This window comes from Cricetulus griseus, chromosome 2 (genome assembly GCF_003668045.3).
Source record: "Cricetulus griseus strain 17A/GY chromosome 2, alternate assembly CriGri-PICRH-1.0, whole genome shotgun sequence".
Taxonomy (NCBI): domain Eukaryota; kingdom Metazoa; phylum Chordata; class Mammalia; order Rodentia; family Cricetidae; genus Cricetulus; species Cricetulus griseus.
The window spans coordinates 212,506,427-212,526,778 of NC_048595.1; the positions used below are offsets into that span (position 1 = coordinate 212,506,427).

Here is a 20,352-nt window from a genome sequence, read left to right on the forward strand (position 1 = left end):
AATACTCTAGAATCTTTTTGTTGTTGTTGTTGTTTCGAGATAGGGTTTCTCTGTATAGCTTTGGAGCCTATCCTGGCACTCACTCTGGAGACCAGGCTGGCCTCAAACTCACAGAGGCCCATCTGCCTCTGCCTCCCGAGTGCTGGGATGAAAGGCGTGCACTACCAATGCCCAGCCTAGAATATTCTAGACTCTTTAAAAATGTTTATCACCAAGATTTAAGGCCTCATCTTACCTGGGATCACAATATCTTAGGGTTACAAAGTAGATATTGTTCAAAACTTAAATTTTACTGGGGAAAATAGGTGACTCCTTTTCCAGGAAGACCAGGGACCAAGAAACTGGTTTGTAGCACTTGCCCCGTGCTTTCAGAGGCCACACCAAGATCACAGTCATCACGATGGATCTCTGAGCAGAAGTGCCTCCAACCTCCAGATGTCTGATAAGCATTATTAACCAGACACTGTGGTCATCTCAGCCTCAGCCAAGTGAAATTGATGACCTGGGGGGAGGGGAACTGCACATATTCTAGATGGGCAAGACTGCTCAGTGGACTAAGGCACTCACTGCCAAGACTGACAACCTGCCTTGATCCCCAAAATCCACATAGCGGTGGAAGAAAACCAACTCTTACAAGTTTTCCTCCGGCCTCCATACACAAGCCAGGGCACTTGCATGCACATACACACACACACACACACACACACACACACACACACACACACACACAAAATGAAAATAATTGCACATATCCCTGTGTGAATAAAGTTCTTCCTCTCAGAAGGTTTACTTACAACAATGTGGGGAAGAAACATTTGCCTAAAAATCACTGTCCTGATGAAAATGTACTGGAATGAATATTTAAACTGTCAAAACTGCTAAATTGGTACAATTACTACTAGCAAGGAGATGTAGCTTGTGCTCAACACTTCAGCCACCAAGATGAGAGACATGCAAGAGGCCATCAATGTCACATTAGCACCTTCCTTACTTCCTAGTGATGTTGCAACTAAAGTGTTACAGGGATCCTTGCCTGGGACTGGCACATTGATCAGAAGAAGAACACCAGGACATTAATGAGTCACCCCTTTAGGCATGCCTGTGAGGGTGTTTCCATGAGGGTGCTTCCAGAGAGATCAACTGAGTGAAGGAAGACACACCCGGACTGTCTGGTGTCCCTGACTGTGAAAGGAAAATAGGAGAAACTATGCAACAGCTACTTTCCCCTTTCTCTGCTTCTACCTGGCAAGATATGACTGAACTCCCTTGAACTCTGGCTGCCACTGCCAGCAGCCATTTCTGACACCATTCCCTTCCAATCCTGAGGGACTAAACCCTCAAACTTAGAGCAAAAATAAACCCCACCCTGCTATTTGGTCACAGCACTGAAAAAAAAAAAAGTAACTGACACAGTCGTCTGAGCTCAGTTTGGATGTCGCTGTAGCGAATCCCATCATGACTTGGGTGACTAAATTCACAGCAGTTGCAGAGGAAGTACATTTGTTATTCATGTGGTGCCACCATCTACTGAGCGCACCTGTATTTCTTTCTATCAGAAGGTCTGCAATAACTAATAGGTAATTCATAGTCTAGAAGTTATGGGTGGGGGATGGTAGGTGGGTATACATGTATATAGGGTGCACATATGTGTGTAGGTATATGAGCATATATGTGTCTGTATGGAGGCCAGATGTCAAACTTGGGTATCATTCCTCGGGAGCCATCCACCTTTATTTCTTTAAAAACTTTAATTTGTTCACTCTATGTCTCTTCATTTTTATTTTATGAACCTGAGCATTTGCCTGTGTGCATGTATGTACACCACCTATATGCCTTGTGTCTGCTGAACTCAGATGTCAGATCACCTGGAACTGGAGTTACAGATGGTTGTAAACCATTGTATGGTTACTAGGAGTCAAAGCCAGGTCCTTTGAGAGCAGCAAGTGCTCTTCACCACTGAGCCATCCTCCAACCCATGTTTTTTGTAACAGAGTCTCTCCTGGAACCTGGGACTCATCAATTTGGCTAGACTGGCTGGCCAGCAAATGCCAGAGATCACCTGACTCCTCCCTCCTGGTGCTGGGATTACAAGGTATAACATTACACCCAGCTTGTTCCTCATGCTTGAGTGGCAAGCACTTTATTGACCTAGCTGTTTCCTGGGATCCTGCTTATTATATATAAGTCTCTAGTGAACTGTCTATAGTTGCATATTTTATTGAGGGAGAAGGTTTGTTGGTATTAGCTTGGACAGGATTTTTATGATTGGAAAATCTGTTATTCCATGTTCTTTTTTGTTTTTGCCCATTTTTTATTTGAATTAGAAACAAGATTGTTTTACATGTCAATCCCAGTTCCCTCTCCCTCCCCTCCTCCCCTGCCCCCTCCAACTAACCCACTGCCTATCCCATACCCTTTCTGCTCCCCAGGGAGGGTAAGGCCTTCCATAGGGGATCTTCAGAGTCTGTCATATCCTTTGGGATAGGGCCTAGGCCCACCACTGTGTGTCTAGGCTCAGGGAGTATCCCTCTATGTGGAATGGGCTTCCAAAGTCCATTCCTATGCCAGGGATAAGTACTAATCTACTACAAGGGGCTCATAAGAGGTCTCCTCACTGACACCCACGTTCATGGGGTCTGGATCAGTCCCATGCTGGTTTCCCAGCTATCAGTCTGGGGACCAAGAGCTATTCCATGTTCTTAGGTGCAGGTCATATTTATCTCACAAGGGATACAGATGCTCTAGAGCCCAAACTTTCCTGCGGAAAGTGAGACTGATGGGGGTAGGGAATAAGAAGAGGATGACAGGCAGAGAGAACAGCAAAGACAGACTTGAAAATGGTTTAGGTGTGAAGGATACCAAGAAAGCAGTGTGGTTGTGGTGGAGTATGCAGCAGACAGAATGGAAGAAAAAGGACATCCAATGCATAGGGCAAAGCTCTCCCCTCCCTCTGGCCACTGTGTCCCCAGAGCCGTATGTGTTACCTGCCTCACCTGTCTGCACACACTCTGCTCTGGCAAATCTGAGCTGGTTCATTGTCATCCTCAAGAGGCACCGCTATAGGCTCCATCCCTAATGAACAAAAGGTAGAAGCAAATTGAGTACCACACAAAAGGAGTGGCTGTGGAAGTGAATGCTCAGTGTTATGAAACACATCAATTTTAATGACTCTGGGATTTGGTTAGATGAGGGAAGTGGCCAGCTCTTAGAAATTGACAGCACAAATTTTTCTTCCTCACTGTCAGCATTATAGTGTGTGCTTTAAGGAGCTTCCTGGTGGAACATCGGCATTCAGGACCCTCTACAAATTGCTTTGACAGATTTCTCTGCTTTATGAGTCTCCGCCTTCTGAAGTCATTGTTCTCTAAGCTACCTTAAAGCATTTAGAGACAGCCAGCCAGTAGATGGCTATACCGCCCCAAATGCATCTGATCTCATCGGTCTCAGAAGCTCAGCAGGGTCAGGCCTGCTTGGCACTTGGATGGGAGAAATGGACAGGATGATACTGTAAAGATACTGGCAGAGAGTGTACATTTCCAGAGTCAGTTTAGATTCAAGCATCAACAATCATTATTGCTTTTTTTAAAAACTGCATTTATGGGATTGGAAAGGAATTCTAATGTTCTTCGATTGTTATACACACCACACAGATAAAGGACTAACACGCATTGTAATAGGTTAAATAATAGCATATTAGTATCCTAGGTACATGAATTTGAACAAAAAGTGTACAGTAAAAACAGGCTATGCTTCAACATTACTAATTCTAAAAAGATCAACATGATACTATATAGTCAAAGCCAGCAAAGTATTAAAACGTATTGTCACATAGTATTTTTTTTCTTCAAGGCATCAAGGATAATTCAGGACAAGATGTGGACAAAATCTACTAATAATATATCACACTAATAGATGATGAGACCTAAGCATATTTGTGTCACGTATCCTCCAAGACCACTTATGTGGACAAGATGTGGACCTCTGAGTCTGAGACAGAGGACAGGATGACAAAACAGCACAAGAGTCCCTTGAGAAGAGGCAGGCAAACCACTCCCAATGGAGCCTGCTATCATCTACCCCATGCTATCAAAGTGCCTCAGTGGGAGAGAGAGGGAAGTTTCAGCTCCAGAAAGCTCTTCCATGGCAGAGCAGAGTGGGCCCTCTGAGACCATCCATGGCCCTAAAGGCTTTTCAGTCCTTTGGTAGCTGCAAATTTGGCCAGGCTACTGGCATGCTATGCCTTATAGAAACCAAGATGTAACTGGAAAGACTGGGAAGGTGCATCCCAAGACCCTGGGAATCATGAGGCTCAAGAGACTTGGGGTTTTTTGTTTGTTTGTTTTTTTGGTTTTTCAAGACAGGGTTTCTATGTGTAGCTCTGGCTGTCCTGGAACGTCCTTTGTTCAGAGATCCACCTGTCTCTGCCTCCCAAATGCTGGAATTAAGGTTTGCACCTCCGCCACCTGGCAAGACTTGCTTTTTAAATGTCACTCTTTTATTAAAAAATACTAAATGGACACTCCACCCTCTGTCCTGCGGCAGGTACCCAAGCCTCAGAGCCCTCATCCAGTGGCTGATGGAAGTAGAGGCAGACATCCACAGATATACACTGAACTGAACTCTGGAACTTAGTTGCAGAGAGGGAGGAATGAAGATCGAAGGGGTCGGTACCAGGCTGGTGAAACCCACAGAAACAGCTGGCCTGAACAAGGGGGAGCACATTGACCCCAGACTGCTGTCTGGGAGGCCGGTACAGGACTGATCCAGACCCCTGAACATGGATGTCAATGAGGAGGCCTCTGCACTGTAGGGGGCCCCTGGTAGTGGGGATTAGTATTTTTCCCTGGTGTAAGAAGGGACTTTGAGAGTCCATCCCAAGTGAAGGGATGCACTCTTGGCCTGGACACATGGGAAAGAGCCTAGGCCCAGCCCAGGATGATGTGGTGGACTTTGGGGAGCCCCCGTTGAGGGTCCTACCCTGCCTGGGGAGTAGGGGGTAAATGGGGTGGGGGGTAGGTCGGAGGTGGGGGAGGAGGAATGGGGTGAAGGGAGGGAGAGGGAGAAGGGACTGATATGTGAAACAAGCTTGTTCCTAATTTGAACTAATAAAAAATATTTAAAAATTAAAAGATGATTCAAAATCCACAGAACTGATAAGTTATGAATAAGGGTAGACCACAAAAATCAATCATACACCCCAATAAACAACCTTTCTACCAAAAAAAGACTAAATGAATAAATAAATATTAAAACTTAAAATTGCCCAAAATCAGCAGTAACTCAGATCCTTCAGTGAACAAATGGACAAATGTACTTTATTACATCTACACTCAGACACACTGCTCAGTAATATGCAGTTACATGTAGTGTTATATGCAGGATTTGGGTGGATCTCAACACTAACATGCTAAGTGAAAGAAGCTGTTTCTAAAGTTTACATACTACACAATGACCTTGATCCCATAGTCTCTTTGATCATCAAACATTAAGGTTGGGGAAAGAGAAAGTACACAGGGGTAGCACCATGAACTTCCCCTGGGATGATGGGCTCTTCTGTACTTGTGCTGTGGGGTGATTGCCCAAATATGTACAAGAACTAAAATTCAGACAATAGCACAAACAGTCAATATCAGAATTCCCTTTGGAACTCTAAAACATTAACCTATTTGTTTAAGGAAAACTTAACCACAGTACCAGAAAAAACACAGGCAAGAAACAAAGTCAAGAAGACATGGATGTAGAACATCATTAAAGTTCAGCCACAGTTGGGTGGAAAGTCATGATATTCTATAGGTGGGAAATGGGATAGATAGATAGATAGATAGATAGATAGATAGATAGATAGATAGATAGAATGGTTATCATCATTACCATTGACTCAGTAGGTAAAAGTGCCTACAACACAAGTCTGATGACCTGAGTTGGATCCCAAGAACACACATAAAAAGCTAGAAAGCTGGCATGCATCTGTAATCTCAGCACACTTACAATGAGTTGGGAAGAACAGACAGAAATATCAGAAGCCAGCTAGCCTGGAGTATACAGCACAGCAACAGAAACAAGAGAGACCTTGTCTCAAAAATAAAGTGGAAAGAGAACTGACTCCCTAAAAGTGATTTTGTGATGTCCACATACATGCCATATCACATGATCACAAAAACTCACACACACATATCATGATTTTTAAAAGACATATAGGAAGAGATAATCTTAAGAAATTAAGGGACTGGAGAGATGGCTCGGTGGTTAAGAGTACTAACTGCTCTTCCAGAAGACCTGGGTTCAGCTCCCAGCACCCACATGGCAACTTGCAACTGTCTATAACTCCAATTCCAGGGGACCTGTAACCCATGGCAAAACACTAATGCACATAAAATAAATTTGAAAAAAAAAAAGAAATTAAGCCAAATGTTAAAAAGTGTTAAAACTGGATGGCAGAGTTGTGCGTTAGATTATTTCTACCTCTGAAGTGGCAAACACTTTAGCCATAAGTCACGTGTAGCTATTTAGATGGATTAAAATATCATAAGCTTTGAAATTCAGTTCTGGTGTCTTCTGACCACATTTTGAGGATTCAATGGCCACATGTGACCAGCGGCTGCCAAATTATACAGTATAGATGCTGAACACGCCCATCATCATAAAAAGTACACCAGACAGAAATGGCTGCACTATCCTGTATGTGGGTGGCTCACAAAAAAGTCAAGAGGAAAGAATCAAAGCCTAAAATACAAAGTGGGTAAAAGAAGAAATGCAAGTGTCAAGAGTCCTAAGATCCCAGGCTTGTATCTCCTTACTTCTGACAAGTTTCCCAAAACAAAAAGAACACAAACGTTTTGTTGTCTCTCCTGGATACTTAAAAATAATGTTAACATTTGGTAAAAGAGAGATCTGTTTGGTTTGGTTTGGTTTTTAACCTGGGAATGAAAGCTGTCCCCAGTGGTTACTCTGTGGAAATGAACCCTTTTCACACCTTTGGCTTTGATGACCATGATCCTCTGCTGCAGGTCTATGAAGGGTTGGATCAGGCAGAGCCGTGGCTCCTGCTTCTGACTCAGGCAAATGCCATTGTGATTGACAACCATCCAGCTCCGGTCATACAGCAGCCCCTTGCTCCCTACAGGCCACTTGGTCACCTAAACAGAAGTAAAGGGTTTAGGCCAAATCATTCATATATCAAAGACTTTCACCTCATTACACAAATACAGATGGCTTTCGTGAATTCAGTGCATACTCTTGAAGGATGAGAGGAGGAAAACACACAACAGAGAGAGGTTTGCAAAGGAGATGTTGTGGGAGTGAGAGACCTTCTCTTCAGTCTCCAGAACCAGTCTCCACCCTTCTCCACTGACCAGGCAAGACATGTGCATGCAAAACCTTCAGAGTGTGGGATCTGCCAGTAGTCTTAGCCCAAGGCTAGCATCCCTCCCCATAGGCATTCACTGAACATGACTTCTGTATAGCCTTACACTACAGTGGATGCTGGTCCAGGTGTCTCCTAACACTACAGACATGTGACTATACCAAAATGGTCACTGAATTGGCCCACTTAAAATGTGTAAGTTTTCTCGATGTCTTAGTTTCAATTGCTGTGACAAATACCCTTACCAAAAGTAACTTTGCAGAGGAAAGGATTTGTTTGGCTGACAATTCCATGTTACAGCCTATCATTGCTGAGAAGTCACAGAGGCAGGGACTCCAAGAGATTGTGTCACATCCAGTCAGAGCAGAGAGAAATAAATGCACCCATGCTGCTTGCTTGCTCACTGTTACAATAGTTCAGCCAGCTTTCTTCACTCCCACAGAGGGCAGGGCCCAGTTAGTGAAATGGTTCTGCTTTCTTCACTCTTACACAGTGCAGAGTGCTATCCGTGGAATGGTTCTGTCCATATTTAGAGTGGATCATCCCCCCTCAATTAGCAATGAAGAAAACACTCCACAGACGTGCTCTCAGGCCAACCTGATCTAGACAAATCATCACTGATGTTTCCCCTGCCCGGGTAACTCTAGTTCACAGCAAGCTGGTAATAAAAATCAACCAGCAAACCTTCATTGTTCATATTTGTATGGAATTTAAATACAAAGCACATTGATGTGCCCAGATCGTGTGTTCCAACACCGTCCACAACCAAAAGGATTGAGGCTCCTTGGAGAATGGATTGAAGGAAAAGCCAACCGTTATCAGCCCCAGAGTCCTGGAGTGTCCCTCCTGTGCTTGACCTATGAACACAACCCATCTGTAAAAAAACAAAACGAAAGGTGGAGTCCTGATTGAAGGAGCTCATGTGCCCAATGTGTTCATTATTCTCCTTGTTGTGACCAGATACCTGATAGGAAGCAACTTATAGGAGGAATAGTTTGTTTTGGCTCGTGGTTTGAGGGTACAGCCCATCGTGGTGGGGAAGGCAGGGTGGTGGCAGACATCTGAAGCTGCTGGCTCACATCTCCACAGACCAGGAAGCAATGAAAGGACAGAAGCAGGGTTGAGCTGAAAATCTCAAGACCCACTTCCTCCAGTTGGGTCCACCTCCCAAGGATCCTACAGTGTCCTAAATCAGTGTCACCAGGTGGGGACAAATGTTCAAACACATGAGCCTGTGAGGGACATTTTTCATCCAGGCTCCCATAGAACCACCCTGGAGGGCAGGCCATTAACAGCCTTGATCTCTGTATGTCCTAAGAGAAGCCAGAGATTGTGTCATCCTAGAGACTGTGTCATCCATAGACTCTGCCATCCCAGAGACTCAGGAGTCTAGGATCTTTGCAGCCTCAGGTTGGCCACAACAAGGAAGACCATCTTTTAGGTAACTAAGGCAGGCTGCTAGCCAAGGCAAGCCATCTGTCCCCCAATGCAAGGATCACCATAACAGCATGTTTATAGATGTGTGACGTAACTCAGTGTCTGCAATAGATTACCTCCAGGATCCCCTAAAACACCCAGGTCTGTAGATGTTCACGTCCTTCTTATGTTTGCATGTAACCTGTGCATATCCTCTCTGTAAAATGTTCTATCTCTAAGCCTGTGACCTGGCACAATAGTTGTGAATAGTTCTCATGTTGCTTAGGGAGCATCAATACAACTGTAGTTTTCCCTAATATTTGAGAGTCACAGTTGGTTGACTCCATTGATATAAAATCCATGGGTCAAAATGACCCACTGCAGTTTATTTCTACAGGGAAGACCAAGCAGAGAGATCACCGGAGAGAGTGAACCTGGATCAACAGACCCAAATACAAATTCTTGCAAGTGACCTAGACAAGGTGTTTAACCTCGGTGTCCTCGGGCTCCATGGTGATGACCTAGGGATAATGTTACTAGACCTCTAATGAAGCAAGGCCTGTCAAGTGCTTCAGCAGAGAGCCAGTGCAGCATCCAGCTGCCATCACAGGCAATTTGGCCTAGGCTGGGGAGATGGCTCAGTTGGTGAAGTGTTTGCTGTGCAAGCAAACTGAGTGAGGTCCCCAGGAAAACGTTAGGTAAAAATGTGAGGTGTGGTGGCATGTTTTTGTAATGCCAGCACTGTGGAGATGAAGATAGGAAAATGACTAAGTCCAGGTGGCCAGCCATTAAACCTACTACAAGAGATCCAGGCCAGTGAGAGGCTCAGTCTCAAAAATCAAGGTGAAGGCACCCAGGAAATGACACCTAACATCATCATCCACATGTATGCAAATGCATCTACACACACTTCCATACACACATGTGTCCATCTGCACACAGAAACAGGGTCCTCTGGAGACCCCTGTAAACATTCCTATCAAGAGAGGCAGAAGGAAAATGGCTGTTCCAATGACAGCATATGGACTTTTGAGTTTCGCCTGCTTTTCTTCATTTCCTTCATTGCTATTTCACTTCTTGTCAAAAAGGGGAAAGAAGTGCTAATACACTGCCTCAAAAAAGTGGGGGGAGGGGAGAAATGGCGCTCAAGGAAAGGAACTAGGCTGCCATTTCTGTAAAGACCTTACCTCAAATGCAGCACAGGATTTGATGGGGTAAAGGTATATGTTGGTGACAATGTGGGACCCAAGGTCCCCATTCGGGACACCTGCAGCTTTCTCTGGAAGGGTCTGCAGGATGCTGCCGGCTTCACTCAGAGACAGGCACAGCAAGTCCACAGTATTTGCAGCAGGATGGGAGTCACTGGAAACTGCAGGGTCTGTGCAGGCACCTTCCTGAGGTGAGTGACAGTCACTCTCTGAGGATAAAGCTCCAGCATTGCTGGTGCTGGCTTGAGGAACAGGCTGGTCACCGGGTGAGCGAAGGCAGATAGCACTGATGAACCTGAGAAAGGCCTGGGCATCTTCTAGTGTGGACATGTATCCAAAGGAAATCCTCACAGAACCTGTGGGCCGTCCGTCTATGATGTCAACATCATCTCCACAGACATGACCAGCCTAGAATTAGCCAGATAGTCAGTCAGCCAGGGAAACTCATGCTTCATGGATAGATTGGGAAAATGTTATAAAAATAAGTTTTATTCGTTTTAAAATAAACTCAGGAAGTCAGAATTACTGGGTACATGAGAAACCATTCCTACTCTGAAGTCACAGGGACACACTGCCTGGGCCTCACCTTAGTTAACTGTGTCTTGGAGCCGATGCTGATGTGGAGGGATTTACTTTAAAGAGATTAACAGCAATGCTTCATGGGGAACATTTTCCCAAGGGCTCAACAGACAAAGTTTCAGAAGCACCAAGGGCTCTACTTCACAGTCTTCCCAGGGTGAGGCAGAACACCCACTGGCCACTTCCAGACAGCCTTTCTAAGTATCAAAGGGAAGCTGACATCCTGACAGCAGGCCCTTGGAGAGGAGAAAGGCCGCAGTGCCAGCCCATGGCCCCTTGAAGGCCCAGGTCAGCTCAACTGCCCGTACCAGGATGGGAAGGCAAAGGCGCTCCATCTCCAAACCCAGCTGCCTGGCGTTGGTCATGGGACGCGTGTGCATTAGATGCTCAAGACACCTAGTACAGACTGATCACCCACACAGATGTGACACAGCCTTCCATCACCACCCAGAACCATGGCCAGAGCTGCAAGCAGTTGAGTTCTGTGCATCTTTTGCTGCCTTCTCTCTCCTTTTCTCCATCTCCCCTCCCTCCATCTCTCTCCCCTCCCTCCTCTCCCTCCCTCTACCTTCCTCTCTCTCAGATGGAGATGATTTTTTCTCATTTTGATTAGTTCTTTGAGAAATTCTTGTAATATATATTAATCATAATCACACCCTTCCCCTCACTCCTCTCAGATCCACCCCCTTCCCTACCCAACTAACTTTGGGTACCCCCTTTAAAAAGAAAAAAGAAAAAAGAAAAAAACCCTTAACAAGTACAATATTACTCTTAGATATATGGCTTTCCACTGGAGTATGTTTGACCCACCAAGGGTCACATCCCCCAGTAGGCCCATCCTCTTTTTTAAAATAAAATCTAATTCAGAGGCTGGAGAGATGGTTCAGTGATTAAGAACACTTGCCACACAGTCCTGGTGACCTGAATTTGAACCCTGGAATCTATGCAAAGATGGAAGGAAAGACCCAACTGTAAAATGTTCCCGCGGGGCGTTGGTGGTGGCGCACGCCTTTAATCCCAGCACTCGGGAGGCAGAAGCAGGCAGATCTCTGTGAGTTCGAGACCACCCTGGTCTATAAGAGCTAGTTCCAGGACAGCCTCCAAAGCCACAGAGAAACCCTGTCTCAAAAAAACCAAAAAAAAAAAAAAGTTGTTCTCTAACCTCCACATGTATAATGTGCCACATGTGCCCTCATATATATCATGCATATACACATAATAATGATAATAATAATAATAATAATAATAGTTAACTGGGATCTAGCACATGCATATTCAGTGTCAAGAAAGAGAAACTCAAATTAGCAACTATTGTTACTAATGGTTGGAAAGTGCAAGGGCACACACACACACACACACACACACACACACACACATGCTTGTGTTTGACACTTGGTCCCCAGCTGGGAGGTTGTGGAAAATTGAGAGGTGGACCCCACTATAGGAAGCAGGTCACTGTAGCAAATACTTTGAGTCCTTTCTTGTTATATGCTTTCTACCACCCAGTCAGTTACCAAGTGAGTATCTCTCCTCTGCCATACCCACTCCAAGATGCTCTGCCCAAGCACTGGGGCCAAGTGACTATTGACTGAACCCCTGAGATCATGAGCTAAGCGAGTAACTCCTCCCAGGTAAATCAATGTCAGTGGATGTTTTATCACAATATTGAGAAACTATTCTTGCAAAATAGTTCAAAATAGGCCATATGTTCCCTGAGTGAAAAACCTCCACCCCAGGAGAAAAGGGGAGAGTGAGGATTCTGGGAGACAGGACGAGTTCCACCAACAACTCCCAGCCTGGAAGGAGGCTAATGTCAGTTAGGAAATTGTACCCAAGGAAGAGTGAATTGGGCAAGGGTGTGAAGTCAAAAGTCCCTCACTAATAGCTCTTTTTGGTTACATTTTTAACCTTGGGCCAGTGAGATAATTCATTTGGTAAAGGTACTTAGCACCAAGCCAAAAAAACTATATTTGATCTCCAGGACCTACATGATAGGAGATAACCAACTTCAACAAGCTGTCCTCTGACTTCTACACATGCTGTAGCACATGTACACACACACACACACACACACACACACACACACGCACGCACGCACGCACGCACGCACGCACGCACGCACGCACGCACGCACGCACACACACACACACACACACATACACAAACAGGGTAATTTTAAAAATTACTCTCAAAGAGCTTATAACTTCCACAGAGCTAATAACTTCAAGTATTTTCTATTTTACCAGCACCTTTTCCTTTTGGTCCATCCATGGAATGAGCCTGGCAAGCTGAAGAAGCAGCCTCCACCAGCCTCAATGACCAGTCACCACACAGTCTTGCTTGACTGCAGTTTGTGTGGACTAGAGGCTCTTGTACTAACCTGGAAATGTTTCTTAACCATCTCGTCACTTAGCCCCAGGTGCCTCTGGCAGGCCCCCAGATTACAGAAGCAGCCAGTCCTCAGGTGGATGTTGTACAGGCTGGCCATTTTGTCTACCTGGGGATAAAGGTGACATAGAATCAGTGTCAGAAATGTCTAGTTTTGCTGTGATTCCCCAGAACAGAATTCTGAACAACATTAAACCTCTCTTTCCTAACAAAAAGAGGCGGGGTGATCTGAGTCTGTACCTTGCTCTAAATTTCATGGCTGTTATGTTAAAGGTGTAAAAATACCACCGGGGCTCATGTGCTTGAAGACTTAGTCCTCAGCTGTCGGTGGTGTTCTGGAAAGTTGTGGGACCATTGGTAGGTGGGGTCTCACTGAGGAAGTAAGCCACTAATTTGTGAACCTTTGAAGTTACAATTTAGTCCCTCCTCCTGCTGAACAGTAAGGAGGTGAGGCGCCCAGTTACAAATCCCTGCCACCGTGGAGCTGTCAGCCACCAACCATTCCCTTGTCTTAGTGATAGACCATATCACTTACTCTGTGAGTGAGAACCACCCACTACCTGAAATGGCTTTAGCCAAGTATTTTATCATTGTGACGAGAAAAGTAACTGATATAAGAATATACAGGTTTAGTCAACATCTTATAAAGTGTCCTAGAAGTCAGAGTTTATCCAATTGAATGGCACAAGTGTGCTTGAGAAAATATCAAATTCAACCCAAAGTCTAAGTTAAGAGCCTGTGTGTTCCCAGTGAGTCTCAGAATAACAGTGAATAGAGCTGGAACCATTGTCAGCTCCTTCACACTGACCACCACAGGGTCTGACCACAGAACAGGCCCCAGTGAGGTGCTGTTCTGGGTAGCACCAGCTTGGCTCACAGCCTGTGTCACAAGCATCATATGGAGGTTATATGGCATCTATGCCCATATTCTAATTTCTACTTTAGGTTCAGTCCAGGTGTTATGACTCTCTTCTGCCCCCTGGAGGCTATGGGGTGTGCACAGACTGATCCTAAACGGGGCTCAAGAATTCTCCAGCTCTCAGCCTCCAGAGTAGATTTTGTTTGTAGTGTAACGAAGATTCACTTGTTCTAGGATGTTCAGGGGAGATAAGCAGCATCTTACAGCTTTAACTGTTAGCTGAGTCTGTTCTGACTCTAGCCCTTAACCTACCTGCAAAGTAGTTTCACTCTTTTCCCATTGGGGAAAAAAAATCCATTCAGAGGGTGTTTCACAGGAACTGCTCTTAAGCAGCCTACAAATCCTTTGAAGTCATCACATGCATAGACAAAGGCAGAAATATGATGCTGTGATGTGGTCTGATGTATTGCTGGGCTACCTGAAGTGACCTCAGCTGTGGTGTCCTGACTATACTGCTTTTCTATCGGTTTTAGGTGCCTTCCCATTCAGGCAAGTTGGCAGAAAGATTGAGTTCCAGGTCACCCATGGCTATACAGTGAGTTCTACACCCAACCTTGGCTACATGAGACTATAAATAAACAAACAGACAAGTGCCTTTGAGTGAGGTTCTCCCACAGAGCCTGGGCTTTCTCACAGCTCCTTCTGAGGACTTCTAAAGAGATTTCAAGAGTCAGAAAAGCTTCCAAGTTTAGACAAGACTATTTCTGGTATAAAAGAGCCAGTATAATGAATATAGGAAGAGTTGGACCTCATGACTTGAGCCAAGTATAGTGGCTAACACTTGTAATTCCAGTACTGAGGAGGCAGACACGGGAGGATTAGTGTGAGTACAAGGTCAGCCTGGGCTAGAGTGAGACCCTTCCTCACACAAAAAAAGATGAATCAAAATTCCACCTGGGAGTAGCCAATGATGCTCCCACAATCATCCAGCACATTAAAATTGATGATTGGACCCTGGACATCAGGACTGCTGAACTCGGAATCACTGTAAATCCGCACCACAGGGGCTCCATTGGGGTAGCAGAGGGAAGACAGGGCAGAGTGAGTATACTGTGCCAGAGCAAAGGTGTGCTGTTGTATGTTCTCCATGCCACCTAGGGATGAAAACACAGAGACACTGATTTCACACACAAATCGCTCATTCCTGTCTAAGACATGTTTATTACAACTGGACAACCCAGATCTCCAATTAATGTCTTAAACTATAGCTGTCCTTATGACAAAGTTGATGTATTTTTAGCATTTTGCCTTGTTTTGTCTGTGTACCAAGTGTGTAGTACCTGCAAAAAGCCAGAAGAGGGAGTGTGATTCCCTATAATTGAAATTAGAAACAGTTGTGAGCTGCCACGTGGGTGCTTGGGATTGAATCTAGGTCCTCTGGAAGAGAAAGCAGTACTCTTAACCAATGAGCCATCTCTTCAGCCCCAAAGTTGGCACTGTTGTCTTTGTTGTTTTTAATGGAACATTTCCCGAGGAATTCTTGCAAGTAGACATAGTCATATACATATATATTTGTAGTTACATAGAGTTACTTAAACAACATTCAGTTATTTAGACCCTTTGTTAGTCAGTGGCAAAAAAGTATGTAATGTTTTTAGCATTTTTGCCCTTAATGGTTAAATTACCTTTTTGTTCTTAATGGTTAAATTGTTTTAACATAATGCCCAGCAATTAAGGTGTAGGGGAAGCTGTAGCCACGCCTACTTAGGGGCTGGCTACAGGTGTGCCTGACCACGCTTGTGAGGGTATGGTCAGAGTGACGTTACGTTTGCTCTTTCGGTTTCACTTTGCTTCTTGCTGTACAGACTGCTGGCTGGCTAGGTCGCTCTGTAAGTAAGGCTTTCCCCTATTAAATACCCTTATATTTCTACCTGACTCCATATTGGTAATTTCCCACTATATTAAGGCTACCTGTTGCCAAATGGATGAAAACATGCTAAGCAAAATTATTGATAATATTGTATTATCATGCCTTTTATATCTTAAAAAAGTGTCTTGAACAGGCAAATTCATTCAGACAGAAAGTAGATTAGGGGTCACTCAGGGATCGGAGAGAAGGGAAGCTGTTTAATGAATATCACTTCAGTTTGAAATGATGAAAATGTTTTGGATATGACCAGTGGTGACCCCTGTACAGATGTGAGGAGAATCGGGATGGCCCAATGGGTAAAAGCACTTGCTGAGCACACACAGGCTTGCTGGTCTGAATTTGATGCCTGGAACCCATGTAAAAAGCCAGCTGCAGTGGCATGCATCTGTAATCCCAGCACTGCTGCAGTGTGGCAGGAGGTGGTGACTGGGGAATCTGCAGAAGGTTTCAGGCTAACTAGCCTAGAGTACACAATGCAGCAGCAGGAAGGGAACAACAGACTCTGCCTCAGCCCAGGGAGAGAGAGAGAACATATCCAGAAACTTTCTCTCTTACACAAAACCACACAAGCACACACATACAAGCTCACATGGATGGACACACACACACACACACACACACACACACACACACACACACTGAATGATAATAGTCATGCCACATAGATCTAAAAGCTCCAGAAAGAATTCCCAAGAGCATAGCACACCAGGTGATGCCTGGCTCACCAAACATAATCTACTCCAGTCATATGCTTTTATGCTCATCCCAATAGGAAGAGGAGTGGCATCTGCCAGTGTCTCAGTCACTAGAACTTTTGTCAGAAAAGAGCATGCATCATACAAAATCTGGTAAAAGAAAGAGTGTCCAGGAGCTTAACGTCAGGCATTATTACGGACTGGGTCTCTCTCTCTCTGGGACCAGCTTGCCAGACTGGGAAGGCATTCAATATTTCTGTGATGGCTGTTCTTGGTTGTCAACTTGACTATATCTGGAATTACCTAAAATACCAAAATGAAGGGTATGCCAGTGAGGGATTTTTGCTTAATTTGAAGCAGAATGGTCAACTTCTAATAGATCTTGAGGTTCTGTTGGAACCTCTTTGCCTGCTTGCTCTTTACCTGTCTGCTTTTGTTTGCCCTCACCTTGCCAGCAAGTCCAATCCTTCACTGGCATTAGAGGCTACTTCTTCAGGATTCCAGCATATACTGAAGACCAGCTGAGACATCCAGCCTCATTGAGTGAACAACTACTGGATTCTTGGACTTTCCATTCACAGCCAGCCATTGTTGGATTATTAGCTGGATGGCAGCCTGTAAGTCATTCTAATAAATCTGTCTTTCTATATAGATAGAGGGATTCATCCTGTAAGTTCTGTTACTCTAGAGAACCCTGACTAACATGCTTGCCGAGCAACCACTCCACTGTTGGGCAATATGGGTTTGTCAGCAGCTCCCCTGTGGGACTATAGAGAGAATCCAGGCAGGTAAGGGTTGATAAAACCTCACCCAGCCCAGAGACCCAGGACCATGCCTCCACTATGCACAGCTATTAGTCTTCAGCTCTGAAATGACCTCTGTTAAAATGTAGTTGTAGCTGGAGAATGAAAACCAACCCTCCCAATCCCTCCTGAGTGCCCTGAGACACTGACTTCACTGCATGGAGACTCTAGCTACTTAGCACATGCTGCTCACTTCCACAGACCTTGTCTCCTTCACTGCACTTACACCCGGGATCCCTCAAGCACGAAGGCAACAAAGCTACGTTCACTAACCTGTGAGGTGCTCCAGTGCATCAAATCCATGTTTCAATGCTATTATATCAAGGAACGAGATAGTGCCATCTTCAAACCTGTAGAGAACAAGGTATCAAGCCTTGGCCAACACAATCCACATGCTTCTGTGCTGGGTGAGGGCAGTCAGGCATAGGCTGAGTGATGGTCTGTTAAGAGCGCCCTTCTGTGGCCTTATAAAACCAGCTCTCACCAGCAGTGGTGGTGCACACCTTTAATCCCAGCACTCAGGAGGCAGAAACAGGCAGATCTCCGTGAGTTGGAGGCCAGCCTGACCTATAAATTGAGTTCCAGGACAGGCTCCAAGACTGCACAGAGAAACCAGGTCTCAAAAAACCAAAGAGAAAGAAAGAAGGAAAATATAAAGAAAGAAAAGAAAACCAGCTCTCCCTACCATGAGAGGAGTTTTGCATGCCAAGCCCCACCTGGCTGCCTTTCAAACTACTTCAGACTTCCTACGGTGAGCTGCAGTGGTGACAGAGGACACTGTCACTGCCTTGAAACATGAATGAGATGCACTTTGCAAATCTCAGGAGGATTTGGACAAAATTAGCCACAAACTCTTGAAATATTGTACTCTGACCGCAAGAGGGTACCACAGACAGGGCATCAAGTCAAGGGAGCTCCTCTGAGGCTCTTGACAAAGGAGTCTCTATTCCAAAATGTACAGAAGCACAGGTTGGATTAAATATGAAGATCTCATTACTATCAAAGATGTTAACTTTCTTTATTGTCAAATGTTTGTTATGTTTACATTTCAAAATCATTAACTTCATCAGCATATCATTAACTCATCTCTGACAGTTCACTATGCCTCAGGCACTGTTCCAGGTGCTAAGCACACAGAAGTGAACTGACAAGCAAGTTCCTTTTCCCACAGCATCATGGTCTATAAAACATCAAACAAGGTTCAGCAAACACAGGCAGAGAAAGCAAGCAGCTGTCACGAGGCAGATAAGAGCAAACGCAGAGGTGTAGCCAAGATGAGGCCTCTCTGATGAAAGTTTAAGTGGAGGCTAAGTAGAAGACAGAAGGAGAGGTTTCAACCTGAGTTTCCAAGGGAAATGGCATTCTGCAGAGAAAGGGAATCTGCATGGTCCCTCACAGAAGTCTAGCACAGTCCCAGGAGTGTCAGGACACCAGCAGATCAGTGGCAGGACATCATCAAAGAAGCAGATGTGACATGAGGCAGAAAAGCTGGATGGCTCTAACATGACATTATCAAAATCTACAGCACCAAGGTGGGGTCAGGAGGATGAAAAGCTCAAGGTTACCCTCAGCTGCTGAGCAATGTAGACACTAATCTGTGTAACATGAAAAATAAAAGACCCAAAGACAGATATTGAGGTTCAAGCTTCAAGCTGAAGATCAGAGAAGCAAAGCAGCCAAACCAGTAGATCTTAACTCTACCCATCTGAAATGGCAATCCTGTCCCCACAAATCCTCAGAGGCAAAAGGTGTGTGCTCCCAGGTGCTGAGATCACCATTGTGTAAGCTGTTTCTTTTAGGACTGGATCAATTTCGTGTAGTCAGTGTGGCCTTGAACTGACAGAGATCCGTCTACCTCTTAATCCTGAGTCCTGCCACCACCGCCTAGCTCTATAGCTTGTGGCTGACTTTGCTTTCTGAATCCTCAGGCAAGCTTTAATAAATCATAAATAATATATCACCACAAATCTGGGTTTTGTGATCCAGTTGAGAGAGAGAGGTGATCACTGAAGAAGGGCTCTACAAGGGCAATGTCGGGAGACTTCCACAAACATCCAGATGAAGGGTGGCTGGCAGCAGCAGCCGTGTACTAAACTGTAAGATCTAGAAGCATGAAAACATGGTTCCTTCACCCGTCATCGATACGCCTATGTATTGAACTTTTCATTTCCAGTTCTACTCTAGGGCTTGCAGAGATGGGCTTAAAAAGACAAGCAACACCATCTGCTCTCTGGACACCTAGGTATGCTCTGCCTAAAACAAAGCCATCCAAACCAAAGGAACATGGTCCGATTCAGCCCAGCCAGCCCTCCTGTATCTGCCCCCGTGAGCTACTCCATATCTCCAGGCCTTCAGGTCCCCTAGTTAACCAGATGTGGAGATTTGAGTAAAAATGGTCCCCAAAGGCCCATAGGGAGTGGCACTATTAGGAGGTATGGCTGCCTTGTTGGAGTTGGTATGTCACTAGGGAGTGGGCTTTGAGGTCTCAGAAGCTCAAACCTGGCCAGTGTGTCACTGACATTTCCTGCTGCCTGTGGGTCAAGATGTAGAACTCTCTGCTCCTTCTCCAGCACCATGTCTGCCTGCATGCTGCCATGCTTCTCACCATGACTATAATGGACTGAACCTCTGAACTGTAAGCCAGCCACAATAAAATGTTTTCCTTTATAAGAGTTGCCGTGGTCATGGTGTCTCTTCCCTGAAATAAAACCCTAACTAGGACACCAGATTAAATCATAGTGTGTCTTTGTCCTATTTTTAATTTACATTGTGTGGTGGTTTGAATGAGAACTTCCCCATAGGCCCATATATTTGAATGCTTGGTCCCCTTTGGTGGAGCTATTTGGAAAGGATTAGGAGGCGTGGCCTCATCGGAGGAGGTGTGCCATTGGAGGTGGGCTTTGAGGTTTCAAATGCCAGACCAGGTCTCATTTGAAGATAAGGTGTAAGCTCTCAGCTACTGCTCCTGTGCCATGCCTGCTTCCTGCCACCATACATCTTGCCATGATGATCACGAGCTAACCTTCTGAAACTGTAAGCCAGCCCCAACTAAATGCTTTCTTCTATAAGCTGCCTTAGTCATGGTGTCCCTAATGTTATCTAATACAGCCT

At 45.0% G+C, this 20,352-nt stretch overlaps 1 protein-coding gene across 1 annotated transcript in view; it reads right to left on the reverse strand.

Moving 5' to 3' along the window:
• LOC113834026 (molybdenum cofactor sulfurase-like) overlaps positions 1-20,352 on the reverse strand; it is a 51,321-nt gene that overhangs the window by 15,170 nt on the left and 15,799 nt on the right. The window contains 6 exon segments of the mRNA XM_027400589.2: positions 2,994-3,072; positions 6,974-7,136; positions 9,967-10,395; positions 12,947-13,063; positions 14,768-14,967; positions 17,515-17,591. Of these exon segments, the coding sequence (XP_027256390.1) occupies positions 2,994-3,072; positions 6,974-7,136; positions 9,967-10,395; positions 12,947-13,063; positions 14,768-14,967; positions 17,515-17,591 (1,065 nt within the window).